This window comes from Rhipicephalus sanguineus, chromosome 8, assembly GCF_013339695.2.
Source record: "Rhipicephalus sanguineus isolate Rsan-2018 chromosome 8, BIME_Rsan_1.4, whole genome shotgun sequence".
In the NCBI taxonomy this organism is placed as follows: Eukaryota; Metazoa; Arthropoda; class Arachnida; order Ixodida; family Ixodidae; genus Rhipicephalus; species Rhipicephalus sanguineus.
The window spans coordinates 167,447,007-167,466,836 of NC_051183.1; the positions used below are offsets into that span (position 1 = coordinate 167,447,007).

The following is a 19,830-nucleotide window of genomic DNA, read 5'->3' on the forward strand; positions in this document are numbered from 1 at the left end:
ATAAATGCATGCCTTCACAGCGCAGCACGCGCGAGACAGCCTAACGACAGAGCAGCGTAACGGTACAACCAGCGCGGGGTGTTGAAGCAGACGAACTCGAAAGCGGCGGCGTCGGCAGCGCCGCCAGGCGTCTTTTTGGACGCGTGAGATAAAAAAATACAGCAAAAATTGCTTTTTGACGCAATCTAAGGCTGTTTCAAGAGCGGAAAATACACTCTCAAGTTCTACATGCTTGTTTTTAAGCAAAATAGGTCCACCTGCGTGGATAGTATGTCACACCTATATATTGCGGGAATTGCGACCACTTTGCTGTTGGGTGACGCTAGCGGTCATTCTTTCACGGTTTTCAACATCAGACTAAAATTATATTTCTTTTTTTAGGGGACGAAAGCGCGATCGTTGCCGCCGATGTGACGAACGATCTTCTCATTTTCACCACAATAAAAAAAAAATCTTCCGAGCGGTAGACAGTCCCTTTAATAATTTTCGCATTGCTTCGGATATTCTGGGTTCAATGCTTGCTCATCATGTGGATATTTCAGTTGGCAATTAAAGCTGCTTTTGCAGATTAACACTTTCATAATACGTGTATGTCTTGTTTTTAAGTAGGAAACATGTGATTAAAAAAAAGACCGGAATTTTACTTGCGTTGATCGAGTTTTGTCTTGTTGAGAAATCGGTCAGCTTTAGTTTGACCACTTCACTACACACGAACAAAATTAAAAAGATAGTTAACTCAATTTAACGAATGGCCGCGTCGCCCGAGCGGCCAGCGGACCTGCAAGATAGCACGAACCCATACTGCTTGCATGCGAAGTGGGTAAGGAGGGCTTCCGCGGGAACCCTCCTCCTCTCGGTTTCGCGCCCCTTCCCTCTATTTGCTGACCTCACCAGTGACGTCATGAAAGAAATATTTTGTTTGTGAATTATTCCTAGCAGATACCCGGCAACCGCTTGTGGTGGAAGCGGCGCTGCCGCAGCGTATCACCATGCGAGAGCGCGTCCTATGGGAGGTATAGGGAGTTTCCGCCCCCTGGCGTTAGTTCGAAAATAATCTCAACTGTTCGCATTTGCGCGCTCAAGCCTATAAGAAGATTCTAAGATGATCTGGAAGGTTCCCAGATATTAGGGCGTGGCTTACGCAAGGCGACGGCTACGCGTGCAACGGGCTTGATAGAGAAAAATTACAAAAAAGATCGCCCGATCCCGCATACCGTGGGAGTCGATGTTATGCGAAGGATGCGGCAGGAAGGTTACTGTGCCGGAATTTTTTTTACTGAGCGAAACGTTACAAAATGACGCTAAAGATTTTTTATAAATTTTAAACGCACACATACATGTTGAAGAGCCGAATATGTGTTATATAACCAGTTGTTTACAGTTGGGTAACGCTGCCAACGGTAACGTGCGTATTACCAACACCAGAAGAGGTAAGCTGATATGTATAGTGCTTGTCCCTTATGATGGAGAACGCACGCCTGTTTCACGAACCCGTGTGCATGTGTGGAAGAGGTTTTTAACAGTTCTTGAACAAGGTCAACATCACCGTGATCAGTGAGCACCAGCAGCTGGTCATGACTTGTTATCTGTTCCGGTCGTGATAGCAGTGAGGAGGAGTCCATGTGTAGTGAAGTATGAGGTATAGTATAGGTGTTGGAAATTGTGAATGCCTCGGTCATTTCGTCGACAAACTGTCTGTCGATATAGGCCGTCGAGGCTGGTAGGTCTGGATAGTGCTACGTAGACCGAAATCAGTGGATGGCGCTTGTTGTATTCGTAGACTACATGCGCGTATGTGCTACGTAGCCTAGTCTACAAAGCGGATGTCAATCAATCTCGCATCATTCTCGGTCAGCATGAGGCCATCGCCCAGCCTCGTAAGAAATGAAGAGGACACTGCGTCGTTCTTGTGGACTAAGTGCACTTTACGGTGCGATGATGTGAATATCATACGTAATTTTCGTTAATCTATTCCTCCGGGGTCGAGCAATGTTTCAATATAGCTTGCTGAATCATAAGATTACAAATGCAATGTTTATTAGACTGCTATAAAAGCGGTGCCAACACTGGAACCACCGACGTTAATCTAATATGACGCCTGTGTCGTAGGAGTATCGTATAGTGTTTATCGCTTTCTTGCCAAATAAATGGCCAGCACCACAACCACATTGACGTTGCACCGAAATTACGTCTGCATAGGCTGTTTTTGCAAACCAGTTTATAGACCTGGCGTGGCTCTGTGGTAGAATACCTGATTGCCACGCAGAATGCTTGGGTTCGATTCCTGCTGGGATCCTAATTTTCATTATTTTCTTTCGTCGGGTCAACGCTGCCAATGTGGCTTTTTCTTAAAGCTCTCGCATTTAAGTTACCGATGTCTGTTCTGGCCGTTCCTGGGTTGATATAAACCGTCAATCACCTGTGGCGCATACCCGTACACCGCGGCCCGTGGTAAATGGTTATGTGCCACACGTGTCTGGAGGAAAGGGTTTGACGACGTACGCGACAGGATTTTCACGTTATTCATGTCATGATCCCACAGTCATATTCTTCAAATCTTCTTGCCCTACCATCAGGGGCGTAGCCAAGGGGGGGGGGGTTGGGGGGGTTCAAACCGCCCCCGAAATTTATCAGTTTTGCTTGCGTATATATACACGCACACATACAAACGCACGCACGAACATACATAAAGTATGGTTGAACCCCCCCCCCCGAAAAAATTTCCTGGCTACGCCCCTGCCTACCATGCCAATTTTCGTCTACCCAAAGTTAAGGAGGCGATCATGAGAGCACCCAGACGTAGGCGGCTAGATAGATAGATAGATACGTAGATAGAAACGCTCAAAGTGCCAAAGGTTCGCTAAGAAATGCTTCGCATTTATTAAGCGCACGTGGCATTGCCCCCCTCTGAAAAGTATCGTGCCAATGCTTGTAACAGATCATGGAACGCGAAAAAAAAAGGGCATACACAAATAAAGTACAATGATAAAGGAAAAAAATTCGGCAGATCCCACGTACCGTGGGAGTCGATGTTATGCGAAGCATGTGGCGGGTAGGTGACTGTGCCGTAACTTTTTTACTGAGCGACACGTTACAAAATGACGCTAAAGACTTGTATAAATTTTATACGCACACATATATATGTTGAAGAGCCGCATATGTGTTATATAACCAGTTGTTTACGGTTTAGTAACGCTACCAATGGCAACGTGGGTATTACGAACACCAGAAGCGGTAAGCTGATATGTAGTGCTTATACGTGTCCCGAGAACGCAGGCACGTTTCACGAACCCGTGTGCATGTGTGCAAGAAGTTCTTGACAGTTCTTGAACAAGAGCATCATCACCGTGATCAGTGAGCACCAGCAGCTGGTCACGACTTCTTATAGGATCCGGTTGTGATCTTGGTGACAAGGGGTCCATGTGTAGTGAAGTATGTGGTATAGTAGAGCTGTTGGAATTCGTGGGTGCCTCGGTTATTTCGTCGACAAATTGTCTGTCGACAGAGCCGGCGACATATCGGAACCTGAAGCCACCCTTCGTGTTGGTGAGGTATAGGCCGTCGAGGCTGGTAGGCCTGGATAGTGCTACGTAGACCGACATCAGTGGATGATGTTTGTCGTATTCGTAGACTACCTGGGCGTATGTGGCCTATGTAGCCTAGTCTACAAAGCGTCTGTCAATTAATCTGGCATCATTCTAGGTCAGCATGAGGCCATCGCCCAGCCTCGTAAGAAATGAAGAGGACACTGCGTCGTTCTCGTGGACGAAGTGCACTTTACGGTGCGGTGATGTGGATTATCATATGTAACTTTCGTTAATTATTCCTCCGGGGTCGAGCAATGCTTCAATATAGCTTGCTGAATCATAGGAATACAATTGTAATGCTTATTAGACTGCTATAAAAGCGGAGCCAACACTGGAACTACAGACGTTCATATGATATGACGCTTGTATCGTAGGAGTACACACCGTAGAAGTATCATGTTGTGTTTATTGCTTTCCTCTAAAATTAGATAGTCAGCAGCACAACCACAATTGACGTTGCACCGATAGTACGCCTGCGTAGGCTATTTTTCCAAACCAGTTTATAGACCTGGCGTGGCTCAGTGGTAGAATACCTGATTGCCACGCAGAATGCTTGGGTTCGATTCCCGCTGGGATCCTAACTTTCATTCTTTCCATTCGTTGACTCTACGCTGCCGAGGTTGGTTTTCCTTAACGCTCAAGCATTTAAGTTGCCAATGTCTGTTCTCGCCGTTCCTGAGTAGATATCAACTGTCAATCACCTGTGGGCGCATACCCGTAAACCGCGGCCCGTGGTAAACGGGTATGTGCCACACGTGTCTAGTGGAAAGGGTTTGACGACGTACGCGACAGGATTTTAACGTTATTCATGTCATGACCCGGTAATCATATTCGTCAAATCCTCTTACCCTCCCATGCAAATTATTGTCTACACCAAGTTAAGGAGGCGATCATGAGGGCACCTAGACGTAGGCGGCTAGATAGATAGATAGATAGATAGATACGTAGATAGAAACGCTCAAAGTGCCAGAGGTTCGCTAAGAAATGCTTCGCATTTAAAAACAGTCCTAAGGTTTGCTAACGTGTATGAACGGCTTAAGGAGCACGACATGGACGACTTCACGTCGTGCGCGGCGCCGCTGAGAGTTCGTGTTGCCATCCGGAATGACCTCGTAGTCTAGAGCGCCGAGACGTCGAAGAACCTTATATGGCACGAAGTATCGCCGAAGAAGTTTTGCACTAAGCCCACGTCGGCGTACCGGTGTCCACACCCAAACACGGTCGCCGGGCTGGTATTCCACGAAGCGTCGTCGAAGATTGTAACGGCGGCTGTCGGTCGTCTGCTGATTCTTGATGCGGAGGCGGGCGAGTTGTCGGGCTTCGGCGCGCTGAAGGTACACAGTCACGTCGAGGTTTTCTTCGTCGGTGACGTTGGGTAGCATGGCGTCAAGCGTCGTTGCCGGGCTCCTTCCGTATACCAACTTGTATGGCGTCATCTGCGTCGTTTCTTGCACGGCTGTGTTGAATGCGAAGGTCACGTAGGGCAGGATGGCATCCCACGTCTTGTGGTCGACGTCGACGTACATGGCCAGCATGTCGGCGACGGTCTTATTTAGACGCTCGGTGAGGCCATTAGTCTGTGGGTGGTAGGCTGTGCTGCGGCTGTGGCTTGTTTCGCTGTATTTCAAGAACACTTGAGTCACGTCAGCAGTAAAGGCCGTACCTCTATCGGTGATGAGGACTTCTGTGGCACCATGACGCAGCCCGATGTTCTCAACGAAAAACTTGGCTACCTCGGCGGCACTGCCTTTGGGCAGGGCCCTTGTTTCGGCGTAGCGGGTGAAGTAGTCGGTAGCTACAACGATCCACTTGTTTCCGACAATCGACACCGGGAACGGCCCCAGTAAGTACATGCCTATTTGTTCGAACGCTCCGCGAGCTGGTTCGTTGGGCTGCAGAAGTCCTGCTGGCCTTGTGGGCGGCATCTTGCGTCGCTTACAGTTCCGGCATGTGCAGCGAGCTTATTCCGCGCATCCAATCGATAAACTTTCAATTGTTAGTGCGCCCTGTGCATATGTCATTCATATATTCGTCTGGTGGCTTGTGTTCTCTGACTCTGTTTTACTGTGTGAAATCTTAGTGTGGCGGCCCCGCTGAGCTCTGTAGTGAAGCGAGTACATAAAATTGTTATAACAAATTTTTTCACAGAGCGCTCTAATTGTTCTGGCGACGATCGGAACGACTTAAACTATATGCTCAATGGCTTTCAGCGCAATCGTCGAAACCATTACAGAGTCACTTTACTAGAAACGCCACGGTGCTTGAGCGGCTGTCGGGCGCTGCGCATCAGAAAGACGTCGCGGATTCGGTTCCTTGCGGGAGAAATGGGTGCAGGCCTGAGGTAGCTCGTAGCTGGCTGTTATTAGTGCAGATCTAGAACGAACGATCTAAAGTACTGTCGACGCTGTGGTAGATCGATAAGGTATCTAAGAATGAATCGGAATCACGTCTTAGGCTTAAGCTGCAAACAAAGGTAAGGATGGGCTTGTTTAGAGGAAAATCTGAGCATAAAAAACAAAACGCACGCGAAGTTATGGTTCCCACACTGTAAAAAATATGTTCTGAAAAAAAAAAACGAATTCTCTGACAGCTCTCTTGCCAGAAACTTTCTGCAAAGCTATGTTTTTGTTTTAATGTTTTCTGTGTTTTAACATATTTTTTCCGTTTTACTTTTACAGAAATTTTCTGCATAAATAAAATTTTCATTTTTGCTTTAAAGAAAAATCTGTTTTTCTTTTCTTCTTTCGGTTATTTCACTGTTATTTTCTCTTTTACTGTACAGAAATTTCATGCTTAAAAACATGTTTCAGTTTTCGGTCACAGAAAAACTGTTCTTTCTTCAAATTTTCCTGTTATCTCGCTACTAGGGTCTATTTTTGTTTACAGAAACGTTATGTATAAGTGAAAGTGTGGATATCGAGTCACAAATACTATGTTTTCTGTTATTACCTTCCTGTTATTTAACTAGTGTCTTTGTTTCGTTAATATATTTTTTGTTCATAAAGATGAACTTATATATTGTCTTACAAAAGCTTTCCGCAGTACTTAAATGTAGTTATGTCACTAGTAAAAACGACATGCAAGAATCTTTGTGCTCAGCTAAATGCAATGACACAAATACTAATATATTGCATTTCCATAATGCACATACATTCCAGATTTCTTAATAATAATACCTGCGATTTTACGTGCCAAAACCACAATATGATTTGAGGCACACCGCAGTGGAGGGCTTCGGAAACATCCACCATCTTGTGTTCTTCAACGTGCACTGACATCGCACAGTACACGGGCCTGGGAACGCCGCGGCAGGGATGGAACCCGCGACTTCCGAATCAGCTGCCGAGCGCAGTAGACGCTGTACTACCACGGCGGACATGTAAAGTTCTTGGAACTAAACCCGCGAGTAGATGTTTCCAGCACCCTAGTAAATAAGGCATTAAAAACAGGCACGTTTCAGTGGATTCTCCATTCATATTAAAAGAAACGAATCTTTATTTAAGCATTGAAAATGTCGCATATGAATGAACAGCTTCAAAATTATGAAAACAGCATGAAACTTGTCACTGTAGATTCAAGCTGGCTTTCGAAAATCTATACACATATAGGTATATACATGGTGTCCCATCTATCACGCAGAACGATTCAAAAAAGAGGAACGACGTTACGCCAAGCAAACCTACTGCATATTGTTCCTAGTGCACTGGAGTAGCCACTGCTATTTTTTTCTTTATTGAGGTTTATTTAATTAGCCATAATTATATTTGTAACTCGACAAGTACTCACCTAATTGTCAAAATGTCAATGAGGCGTATCTAGGCATGTTCAAATGGCATCTAACTGTGCTATTTTGAACAACGTGCTAATTGCGCGCTCATTTTTTTCCGGTTGATCGAGAAAGCCCGCGAAATATGAAAAGTGACGCGTGACTAGGTCGCTGCGCGCATCGGGAACCAGCGCCCTCAAACAAGCTCGCTATGAGGTAGCCAGTACCAAGGGAAAAAATGCAGAAAGAAAGAAATATTTGAATTGTCCTATCTAACACTCCCTGGCCGAAGAAACGCACCGCGTGGTTTTACAGTCAGGCCGTAATCAGGACAGCGCTCCTGCCGCGTTATCAATGAGAACAGTCAGCCGCGAGATATGGATAATGATAGTGGCGTACTATCAAACGGAATGAATCCCAGCAAAACTGCGACGCATATTGTTGGCGCCCAATCTTGCCAAAATGAGGAATGCTGTCTCTGACAACGGACAGGAGGCAAAGCGGTTATTTGTAGCAAGCTTACTTGAGGGCGCTGGTTTTCTTTGCGGGTGGGCGCGTAGTCACGTGTTATTTTTCATATTTCGCGGGCTTTCTTTATCAGCTGGAAAAAATGAGGACGTATATAGTACGTTGTTGGAAATAGGGCAGCTAGATGCCATTTGAGCATGCCTAGATACGCCTCATTGGCATTTTGACAATTAGGTGAGTACTTGTCGAGTTACACATTTAAATATCACTAATTAATTAAACCTTGTTAACGAAAAAATAGCAGTGGTTACTCCAGTATACTAGGAACAATATGCAGTAGGTGTGCTTCACGTAACGCCGTTCGTCTTTTTCAAAATCGTGCTGCGGATAGCTGAGGCGCCCTGTATATGAATGATGACATTGCAAAATTTTTGGTTAAACATTTAAAATTCGTGGTGCCGTAGAGCTTTGAATGAGTTGGCCACTTTTGGTGTTAGGCAGTGCTGCTTCCTTGACTTCTCGACGTTGCTCCCTCTGCGTTGAGTTATGTTATGAGATGAGTTATGAGATGGTTGAGTCCATCTGGGTTGAGTTATGCGATTGCCCTAAAAGTGAATAATGATGGTTTTTCATGACTGAGTCACTCTGACGTCACCAGTCACTTCGTTAAAATCACGTAACCTGCTACGTCACCATTCTTGCCTATATCTACTTCGTTTCAACCGCAATAAACATTGTTCATCACCCGACTACCGGCCCGCTTACATGGTGGCAGCGGTGCCTAGCTTAAATGGCCACGCCGCCAGCCCTTTTGCCGTCAAGGATCTTGCTGCCGCCAAAGCCGCTGGACACATCGGGCAACACCTGGCTTGCATGGAAAATTTGGAAGAGTGAGTTCACGCTATTTTCTACTGCTACCCAGTAGACAAAACAAGCGAAAGAAGTGCAAGCAGCCACGTTGCTAGTGATCATTGGCGAAGAGGCAGAGAAGGTATACAGCACCTTCACGTTTGAGGCTGAAGAGGACAAAAATAACGTAGATGTATTAATTGCCAAGTTTGAAGAGTTCTACAAGCCGGAAACGAACTTGACCTATCATGAATTTCTATTTGGGTCCAGAAACCAAACGGAAGGCGAACCTTTCAATGAGTGGCTGACGAAGCTACGAATGTTACTCACAAACTGTGAATGTGGGGTAATGGAAGACCGGATGCTGCGCAGTCCTATTATTCTGGGTATTCGTGAGAACTACCTGCAGCAGAAACTGATTGCGGAAAACCCTTCGTACAAGAAGACTATCGATATTTGTCGCACGCAAGAGCAAGGAAAACAGGATTTCCGTGAAATAAGTGAAGCCGCGGAGACAGTGCAGGACAAGGCAGTTAACGCAATTGCAAAGAAAGGGGATGCCTGCGGCAGCTGCGGCTGTCGCGCACACCGCGGCGAAAGATGCCCCGCCACCGGTAGAACATGCAATAAGTGCGGAGGGATTGACCACTTTGCCCGAGCATGCAAATTGGCACCCCACAAGAAGAAAGAACTACGGGAACTTTGCGCAGACGACGACGATTTTTTTCTACAAACATTAACGGTGAGCACGGTTAACACAGACCACTGGAACGCGACGGTGGACATTGAAGGCCAACCAACGGCTTGCAAGTTATACACGGGGGCGAATTGTTGCGTCATTTCAAGGAAGTACGTCGGAAATCTACCGGATCTACCAGAGCAGGCTTGCCGGGTCGCGCTAACAGCATTTTTCGGCCACAAGGCAACCGCCCAAGCAAAAGTGCGCTTGCGGCTTTCAGCCAATGAGAGAGTTGTCCTCGAAACATTTTACATCATAGAGCAAAGCGTACCAGTTAGTCTGAGCGGTTCAGTTCAGTTCAGTTTAATACCTTAAAGACCCCCACGGGGGTATTACATAAGGGGTTACATGAAGAAGAAATACAAAAGTGTCGTTTACAAACGTTTATACAATGCAGTAAATTTGTTATTCTAAAGTGTTGTTAGTACACCACTGGAACGTTTATTACGCATTGTTAGTTTCAATATATTCGGTCAGACGCTTTAGAAACAGAGACGGGCAGGTGGTAGCAACAATTTCCTCGGGAAGGCCGTTCCATTCTGAGGCAGTTCGAAAAAAGAATGAGGATGAAAAAAAAGTGGTTCGTGCACGTGGACGCGAGACTTGGTGCGAGTGACCTAGGCGGCTAGATGTGCGCGCTGCGGGTGAAATGTAAGGTGGTTGATGAAGAGAGCTGAAAAAGAATTTGTGGTAGAGCGATAGGCTGGCGAGACGGCGACGATGGGCGAGAGGTGAAACACCGCTTTGCGATTTTAGTGACGTGCACTGATGTCATAGGAATACGCGGAATGAATAAATCTGGCCGCCCGATTTTGAACCGCCTCTAATGCTTCGGTGAGATATGCCTGATGTGGATGCCAGACAGATGACGCGTATTCGAGTTTTGGCCGAACGAGTGTTTGATAAGCGATTAGTTTTACGTGCTGTGAAGTATGGTGGAGGTTACGTTTTAAGAAACCTAATGTTTTGTTAGAGGCTGATATATTAGTGACGTGGGTGCGCCAGGATAAGTCACTGCATACAGTGACACCCTGGTATTTATATGATGATACTAAGTCGAGTGGTATGCTGCCTATTTCGTAAGGAAAGACCAGGGGGTTTAGGCTTCGAGAAAATGACATTATTTTACTTTTTTTTTGCATTAGGAGACATTAACCAGGTGTCACACCATTTTATTACGCTATAGAGGTCTTCCTGTAGATCTTTTTGATCGGTTATCGTTCGTACACTGCGATAAATAACACAACCATCTGCAAACATTCCAATATTGCTAGTAACATGCAGTGGAAGGTCATTGATATATATGAGGAATAAAAGTGGTGCAAGGACGGAAGGGACGCCTGATGTTACAGGGACAGGGCTTGACAGGTTGTTATTTACACTGACAGACTGTGAACGATTGTTAAAAAATTCCGTTACCAATTTGACGACAGCAGGTTGCAAGTTAAGACTCGAAACTTTAAGTAGCAGTCGCTTGTGAGGTACCTTGTCAAAGGCTTTAGCATAGTCCAAGAAAATTGTGTCAGTTTGTATGTTCATGTCGAGGTTAAAGTGTATATCATGCAGGAATATTGCCAGTTGTGTGTCGCATGAGAGGCCCTTTCGAAAGTCATGCTGTGAAGGATGAAAGAAATTATAAGAATCGAGGAAATGCATGATGTGGGAGTAGATGACGTGTTCCTTGATTTTACAGGGAATGCTGGTTAGGGAGATGGGATGATAGTTTAATGGAGAGTTTTGTTGCCGGATTTGTAGACTGCATCAATCTTACCGATTTTCCAGTCATCTGGAATAGCTGATGTGGAAAGTGATTGTGGAAAAATTAATGATAAATAGCATGAAACTTCATGACCGGTGTTTTTCAATACCTTTGTATTTATTTCGTCTATTCCAGCTGATGACGAAAGTTTGAGGTTATTGATTATGCATGAAATTCCGTATACGCTGAAAGTAAGGTTAGGCATAGAAGAAGTTACTGTACTTGGTAGTAAGGAAAGTGGTGCGTCCAGCTCTGATGTGAAAACGGCGGCAAAAGCAGAGTTGAACACTTCAGCACATTCGGCATCAGACAACGTTTCACCCGAATCACTGGAAATGACAAGATCCCGAGCGTCATCAGCGTTCACCACCCTCCAGAATTGCTTCGGATTATTGATAAGCATACTAGGTAGATCAACCTGGTAAAAAGTACGTTTAGCATGGCGTAGTGCAGTAATATAGGCGTTTTCAGAAGCATAATATCTATCCCAGGCGCCCTGGTCTTCCCCGCATCTGGCAGTACGGTAAAGACGCTTTTTTATATTTTCAAGACGCTTTAGAGTATTTGTAAACCAGGGCTTGTTTCTGTTGGCGCTAAAACAAGCCCCAGGAATAAATGTATCTGTCAGCTCCCTTAGCTTGTCTTTTAAGCGTGTCCAATTGTGGTTAACCGAGTGATCGTGAAAGGTTGCCTCAAATACGGGAAAGAAATTGCGAAGTTCATTTATTTTTTCATAGTCGCCCTTATCATAGAATCTTACAGTTTTCTTATACGTCTCGCGTTTTTGTAGGGTTTGTGTAAAAGTGGCGAGGATAACTTTATGGTCACTAATTTCTGGAACGTAATAAATAAAGGATAGGCTCTCAGGTTTAGTCGCGAGTATCAAATCAAGAATGCTGGAAGATTGCGGTGTTACACGAGTTGGCTCAGTTACCAGTTGGGTTAAATTGATGTTAAGGCACATATCAGCAAATTGTCGCGCTTCTGTGTGCCCTGAAAGTTCAATAGAGGTCACGTCGTTCCAATATATTTGGGGAAAGTGAAAGTCCCCGAAGAGAAGTATCTCAGCTTTTGGGTGCACCACTAGTAGATTATTACTGGCAGTACTAAGTTCAAGGCAGAAATCATAGTTAGCATTGGGAGGTCTGTAACAGACACCAAGAATAATTTTGTGTGGGGTTGCGTAAACGACTAGCCATAACATTTCTATAACGGACGGGATATCGATTACTGAGCATGGCAGTTGCCGATCAATTGCTAGAAGCGCACCACCACCACGTGTATCAGCACGGTCTTTGCGATAAACATTAAAGTTTGGTAAGTCGGCAATGACTTCAGCATCACTAATCTGAGAGGTAAGCCATGTTTCAGTTACTGCCAGTACATTGCAGCCAGATGATAACACAAGGTTCGATATGATGTCGCGTTTTGGAAGATAACTTCGTGATGGTTTTCGTGGCGTGTTTCTAGAGCTTCTCACTTCCTACCTGAAACATCGCCAACAACAGGTATACATCAAGCATCACACCTCAGATTTCAAGGCGTTAAGTGCCGGTGTTCCACAGGGCAGCATTCTGGGGCCCCTTTTGTTCTGCCTGTATATTAATGACATAGTAAGAATCGATAATTCGGCAAGCTTTATAATATACGCAGACGACAGTACGCTACTTTTCACCGCACGGGATGCTGCTGATGCAATAAAAGGTGCCAATCACACATTATCGTTACTATCGTCATGGAGTGCTGACAATTCTCTTAAAATAAATGTTGTTAAAACAAAGGCTGTTTTGTTCAGGCCCAAAAACCGCAGGATGGATGCTCAGACTGGTTTATGCTATGAAAATTCATCTGTTGAAATAGTGCCTTCCGTAAAGAGTCTCGGTGTTTTGTTTGAGGAACACATGTCCTGGAATAGGCACACTGAACTAATCGCGGGTAAAATTTCAGGGGTGTGCGGTATACTCAATAAATGCAAATACTACTTGCCAAAAGATATTAAGCTGCTTATTTATAACAGCCTATTGGCATCGCATATAAAGTATTGCCACTTAGTGTGGGCTACAACGACGCTAGCGAACATCAAAAATCTTCACATAATCCAGAAAAAAGCGATCCGTGCTATCATGAACGCGCCACATAACAGTCACACTGAACCACTCTTTCTTCAATTGAACATAGTTCCGCTTCCATCACTATACGAAAAGATGCTATCTAAACGCTATCATGCCGGTGTCTCTTAGAACAACAATTTCTTACGCAACCTTTCTTGTCTAAAAGAAAATAAAAAGCTACGCATGACTCGCCTTACTGAAGAATGGGTACTTCCGCGAACACGAACTAACTATGGTAAACAGATGTTATGCTACTTATTGCCATACCATTTAAACAATTCTCATTAGCGTGTGCGTTTCTCTTTTCTTGCTCACGAGAAATAAGCTTACAAACATTTCGTTTATAAACATTTCGCTTTTGCCGTTTTGATTGTTTTGATTGTTTGCATTTTTTATGCGTTATAAACTTCTACTTTTTGTGCATATTATGACAACATATGTTCTACAGCAGGTTTACATTCTACGTGCTGCAATGTAATAAAATATTGTCACATTTTATGTTAAGATGCATTTCTCATATACAATTGCATTACGTTATGTGAAAACATGCGTATTTTTATGTAACAATTCATTAATTTGTTTCTTTTTTGTTTGTTTTTCTTTGTATCTGTGGGGGTAAAAGGAAGACAGTATATTTATTGCTTTTCTGTGTACATGTTGCTTTTCTGTCGGTGCCAAGTTCAAGGGACCGTGGGCCTCGTCAAGCCGTTTTGTGGCTTTTAGCTCACGGCCCTCAACATCTGTATTTGTCAAAATCTGATGTTGAAATAAAAAATGAAAAAAAATGAAAAAACTGCGTATGTTAGTGTAAAGAACCGATATCATGGTTTTATTTTGAGACGTAATAATGGGCGTTTCATTTGGTTTGCCACGGCGAGATGGTTTCTATGAAATTTCCCTCACGGTACTTTAGAATTCATCAAATGTGTATCGCTTTGAACCAACAAATAGTGTCTTAAACCGGAGGGAGTAAGGCATTTTATTGTTTTTCGCGAATGCAAGAAGTTGTTCCCCAGCATTACGAACCAGAGGAGAGAAGTCTTCCCCAACACTGTAAGTGGTGCCTTTAAGTTTTCGACCATTCGAAAGAATCTTTCTCTTAGTTTTGTGAGACGAAAATTTTACAATTATAGGGTGACAGCTTTGCTGGTTATAGCGGCCAAGACGATGGGCACGCTCCACCTCTCCTACGTCAACGTTTATCTGTAGTTTATCGCGGCAAAGGTCAATGACCAACTGCTCAGATTCAGTGAATGTTTCCGAGCTCGAGGTGTCCGAAATGTCATAGAAAATTAGATTATCGCGACGACTGCGGTTTTCTGCATCATCGACACGAGATTCCAGCTCGACAATGTGCCGGGTCATATGGCCCGTAACGGTGCGTATTTCATCTACATCACTTCGTAAGGGAAGGAGTGTCTGATAGTGGCTTTCAAGGTTAGCTATTCGTGTGCCTAAGTCCGAACGCCTTGAATTCATCCGCCGGGTACAGCACATTGATGCCGATACACTTTACCCGCCAGCACAGCCTTTTGCAGATGTCTTCACAGGACTGAGTGAGCTCAAGGACTACGAGTACGAAATAAAACTCAAGCCCGGCACCGCAGGTATCATCGTACCGCCTCGAAGAGTCCCCGTGGGCCTGGAGGACAAGACTAGAGCGGAACTTCAGCGTATGGAGGATCAAGGCGTCATAACAAAGGTAACTGAGCCTACAGAATGGTCCAGCCACATGGTTACAATTGTTAAAGGAGACAAAGTTCGAATTTGTCTGGATCCAACATCGCTCATTCGAGCCACACTCCGAGACAACTATCCCATGCCAGCGTTAGAGGATGTCGCTAATAGGCTTGCCGGTGCAAAATTCTTTCCCACGCTTGACGCAGCTTCAGGGTTTTGGCCAATTCGGCTTAACGAGTCGAGCTGCAAATTTTGCCCCATGAGCACTCCATATGGTCGCTATCGGTTCCTTCGCATGCCGTTTGGAATAGCTTCGGCCCCAGAAATTTTCCAAGCAGCAATGCATCGCGTTTTGGAAGGCTTGTCCTGTGTGGTGGTGGCGATGGATGACGTATTAGTATGGGACAGATCTAAAGACGAGCACGACTGCAGCTTAAAACTGCGTTATCCCGTTGTCGACAGCACAACCTTCGACTTAACCCCAAGAAGAGTGCGTTTCCGCAGACGGAGGTCCGGTATCTGGAATACATTCTCACGACCGAAGGCCTACGCCTTGATTCGGAGAGAGTACAAGGCATACGTGGAGTGCCTGAACCTACGACAAGAAAGAACTGCAAGTATTTCTTGGTACGATGAATTTCGTGGAGCGATTCATTCCCAACAAGTCCGTGGTATCGCTCAGCTTCGAACCCTGTTTCGTAAAGATGTTGCATGGGTTTGGACGGAGGCGCAGCAAAATGCTGGCGATAGTGCATGGTTGCACGAAGTTTCATGACTATGTTTTGGTCAGGCAGAAGTGATTGTAGAGACCCACCACAGGCCTTTAGTACCGATACTTAACAAACCGCTGCATCAGTGCCCTCTACGCTTCAATGCATGAGGCTGACCCTGCAGCGCTATCCGATCAAACTGGTGTATAAGCCAGGCAAAGAACTTTTTCTTGCTGATGCTTTGCGCGTTTTTCGAGCAAAGTGAGCATGTGCGAGGAAACTACGCAGTTTCAGGTAAATGTGCAGGAATTTGTTTCAGCCTCGGAACCCTGTATCAAAAGTATTCTTGCAGCAACAAACAATGATACTGTTCTCTCCAAGCTGCGGGAATATGCGCTTACCAGTTCGCCTGAAAACAAGCACGAGGTTCCAGAAGCCATCCGCCCCTACTGGTCTTATCAGGAGGAGCTAAACGCACAACACGGCCTTCTATTTCGCAGCAAGAAGGTGATCATACCAAGTTCAGGAGAGTTCTTCGTTGGGCAAGTTGGTACATACATAGTTAACTGCAAAAGAAGGCACAAAACGTCGCAAACGGAAAAAGCAGAGCGGCAGAAAACAGAGACAGAGCGCAGAGACGTGGCACTAACAACTGGCGTTTATTTCGGAAAAACCTCCCCCCCCCCCCAGACCGCACGACGCATGCGCGGATGACAAACAAAAACCAAACAACCCAAAAGCCAAAAAGCACAAACAGCTAATCTAAGTAGATCACCTCTGTGCTAGAAACAAAAATTCTTTTCTGGTAAGATAAAACGAAGCCGCGCTAACGCATTTGTCTGGTCCAAGTTTACGGATATGGAATGCCTCAATAATCTCCCGTTCTCGCTGCGTCTTAGCCTTACCTAAAATTGTCACCTTATCAAACAGAGGCGAACAACCACACAACTTGCAGTGCAGCGGCAGTCGTACGGTCTGGGGGGGGGGGGGGGGGGAGGTTTTTCCGAAATAAACGCCAGTTGTTAGTGCCACGTCTCTGCGCTCTGTCTCTGTTTTCTGCCGCTCTGCTTTTTCCGTTTTCGACGTTTTGTGGCTTCTTTTGCAGTTAACTAATGATCATACCAGGTTCGATGAAAGCAGAAATATTGGCTCTTTTGCACGTCGCAGATCCCGGAGCCGATAAGATGAATCCGCGGGCATGAAGCATCATGTTCTGGCCCCGCCTGGCAATACACATAGAGCGATTGTGCCGAAACTGCAAAGTTTGCCAAAAAGCATCAGCCACGAAACTCAAAGATGCCGCCTTTGAGCCATGAGATTCCAAACTTGCCCTGGGAAGGTGTAGGAATGGACTTATACTTTTACGGGGGCCGACAGTTTGCCATTATTGTCGATTTCTTTTCCTTCTTTTTTGAAATAAAAGAATTTCGCCATACCACTGCCTAATCAGCTGAAGTCTTGGTGCACACAACTTTTTTCCGTTCATGGATTACCGCTTCAACTGGGCTGTGATAAGCCTGCCATTTAATAGCACAGACTTCAAGGACTTTTTATATGGGCTCCGAATTACCCATGTAACGTCAAGCCCATATCATCCACACTCAAATAGTATGACGAAGAGGGCCGTGCAAGAAGCAAAAAAACTATTAAAGTGCTCTCATAGAACGCCTCATTTCCACATGGCTATGCTTGAATGGCGTAATAAGCCGCGAGATTCTGTTTTTAAATTCCCTGTGCAGAGGCTGATGGAAAGGCAGAAGAGGACCCTGGTGCCCGTACCCGCAAGCCACCTGGTGCCGGAGATAGTGCTCAACCGAGCCGTCCTTAACCGTCTCCAGGAAATCCGCCAACGCCAGAGGATCTACTACAATCGCCGCTCCAGTAACCTGCCACCCTTGTCACCTGTCCAGAGGGTGACTACATACGATACCCACGAAAAGACCTGGACACCTGCGGCCAGCTGAGACGCCGCGCTCCGTGGTGGTCAAGACGCAAGAGGGCCAGGAAATTAGACGCACTCACGAGCATATGCGAGACGCACCTACACATCCCAAAGAGAGTCCCCGTGACGGGTCCGAACGACTACACGACGTCCAGCCCGCTCAAGAGCTACGTAGAAGCACAAGGCCACGCCGGGAGCTCTGCCGCTACCCACAACCAGAAAGACCAGTGTAATTATTTGCTTCCCTAATAAAAGGGAGATGTAGCATGGCTGAGTCACTCTGACGTCACCCGCCAATTCGTTAAAATCACGTGACCTGCAACGTCACCATTCTTGCCTATATCTACTTCGTTTCAACTACAAAAATCACAGCATATCCACGGAGTGAATGATGATGAGTGGGCGAAGCTGCGGAGGTTCATCGGTAAACCGTGAATCTTCCGTGAATTCTGCCCAGTACATCATCACCGACGTGAGATCGGGCGCGTTTATACTAAAGGTTCGATGAGTTATGACGACTTGCAGCGCACTTTAAGTTTACATGTACGCTGTGAATTTTCATTGTTTAGAAAACCATTGCTTAGAAAACATCTGGCGTCTTTCGTTAAGCAGCTGGCGTCTTTTCGTTTTGCTTTAGAAACATCTGGCGTTCTTTCGTTTTGCTTTTACAAAACATCTGGCGTCTTTTGCTGGTTTATTTCATCCATCAACGGCGTTTTGAACAAAATTTTTATTGTTTAATCACGCACAGGAGAAATCTCACCAGGCACTACCTTGGAGGTAAAGAATGGCTGCTAATGGGAATGAGAGACAGAAGAAGTCGGCTTTTAGCTAACGCTGCGAATTTTTTATTGTTCAACAACGCACAGGAAAAATCTCCCACCGGCACCACCTTGCAGGTCAAAGCGTAAGACTGGTTACATACTACGCTACGAGGGACGAACGGGTGCCGCTATAAGGAGCTTCGCCCCTAATAAACGTTCATCACCCGACTGCCGGCCCGTTTACAGTTTTGATATGCACCATTGCCTACGGCATCATAGGCATCATATGCACCATAGGCTCATCATACTGCCAATACTAGAAGATGTCATCTAGTATTGGCAGTTTTAAAAAGCAATTACCTTCGTATTTACTATACTTGTAACTAATCTTTTGTAATTAATGCTGTCTATCGATTTTATTTTGCTTTCATTGATGTTTATTCAATCTTACATCACATTACAGTTCGCTCGTTTTCATATTGTCACGTGGTCGTGATGTCGACGAAGGCAGCAGTCAGCACGTCCGAGATAACACTCTTTATTTGGCCGAACTTGTGGCCGGGAACTGAAAGTAGAACTACAGCAATACACTGATAGTGGCGAACAGAGCGTCGACCGTCGATCAACTGCTTGTCGAGCGCGTCGGCTTTTATACAGGCGCTATCGAACTTTCCAGTGATATCGTCGGTGGTGGCGTTATCTCTCGACAAAGCTGGAACATTCGCTTGCGGCCCGCAATCTTAACAGAGCGTTCTAAAACAATCGCGAAGCTTCTTAGACATCGCGGCGCGGCCTACGCAGCGCGTTCCCAACAGTCTTTGTGGCTGACGCTTCAACTCATCAAAAAAAGGGAGGCGCGGCATTGCCCCCCTCTGAAAAAGCATCGTCCCGTTGCTTAAAAACAGAACATGAATACATGCAATACTAAATAAACTAATAAAGCAAGCAAACATTAGTCCACAGGTGAGTTAACGAGCGTAGTACGGTTAAAGGCGCACCACATGCACGACGTCAGGTCGAGCTTGGCGCCTCTGGGAGTTGGTGATGCCGTCGGGGACAACCTCGTAGTCGAGTGCACCGAGGCGTCTCAGTACCCTGTACCATGGGCGTCCGGAGGGGGGTGCAAGGGGGGGGGGCTGCCCCCCCCTGGAATTTTGGATAATATCTTTCTATGCAGTAGCAACAAGCTGCACACGCGTTCGTTAGCACACAAAAGGTCCGAATATCCGTGTGAAACGGCCTTCAGGGTTGCCAGCCAACTTTGCACGTTATTACATATTATTGACTAACCTTGCCGGTCAAGTTACGGTAGTGACCCCCCCCCCCCCATGGATGCATCCCCCTGGAAAAATTTCTGCGGACGCCCTTGCCCTGTACGGTCCGAAATATCGTCGAAGAAGCTTCTTTCTCGCTCAGTCCGCGTCGTCGTATTGGCGTCCAGACCCAGACACGGTC

The 19,830-nt window shown here is 45.6% G+C and overlaps 1 protein-coding gene across 1 annotated transcript; it reads left to right on the forward strand.

Moving 5' to 3' along the window:
* Positions 1-14,630: 14,630 nt before the first annotated feature.
* LOC125759520 (uncharacterized) lies at positions 14,631-17,977 on the forward strand. Its single transcript, XM_049418391.1, has 3 exons — positions 14,631-14,657; positions 14,739-14,981; positions 17,409-17,977. Exons 1-3 carry the CDS (start codon positions 14,631-14,633, stop codon positions 17,631-17,633), a joined length of 495 nt encoding a protein of 164 aa, XP_049274348.1. The 3' UTR covers positions 17,634-17,977.
* The last annotated feature ends 1,853 nt before the right edge of the window (positions 17,978-19,830 follow it).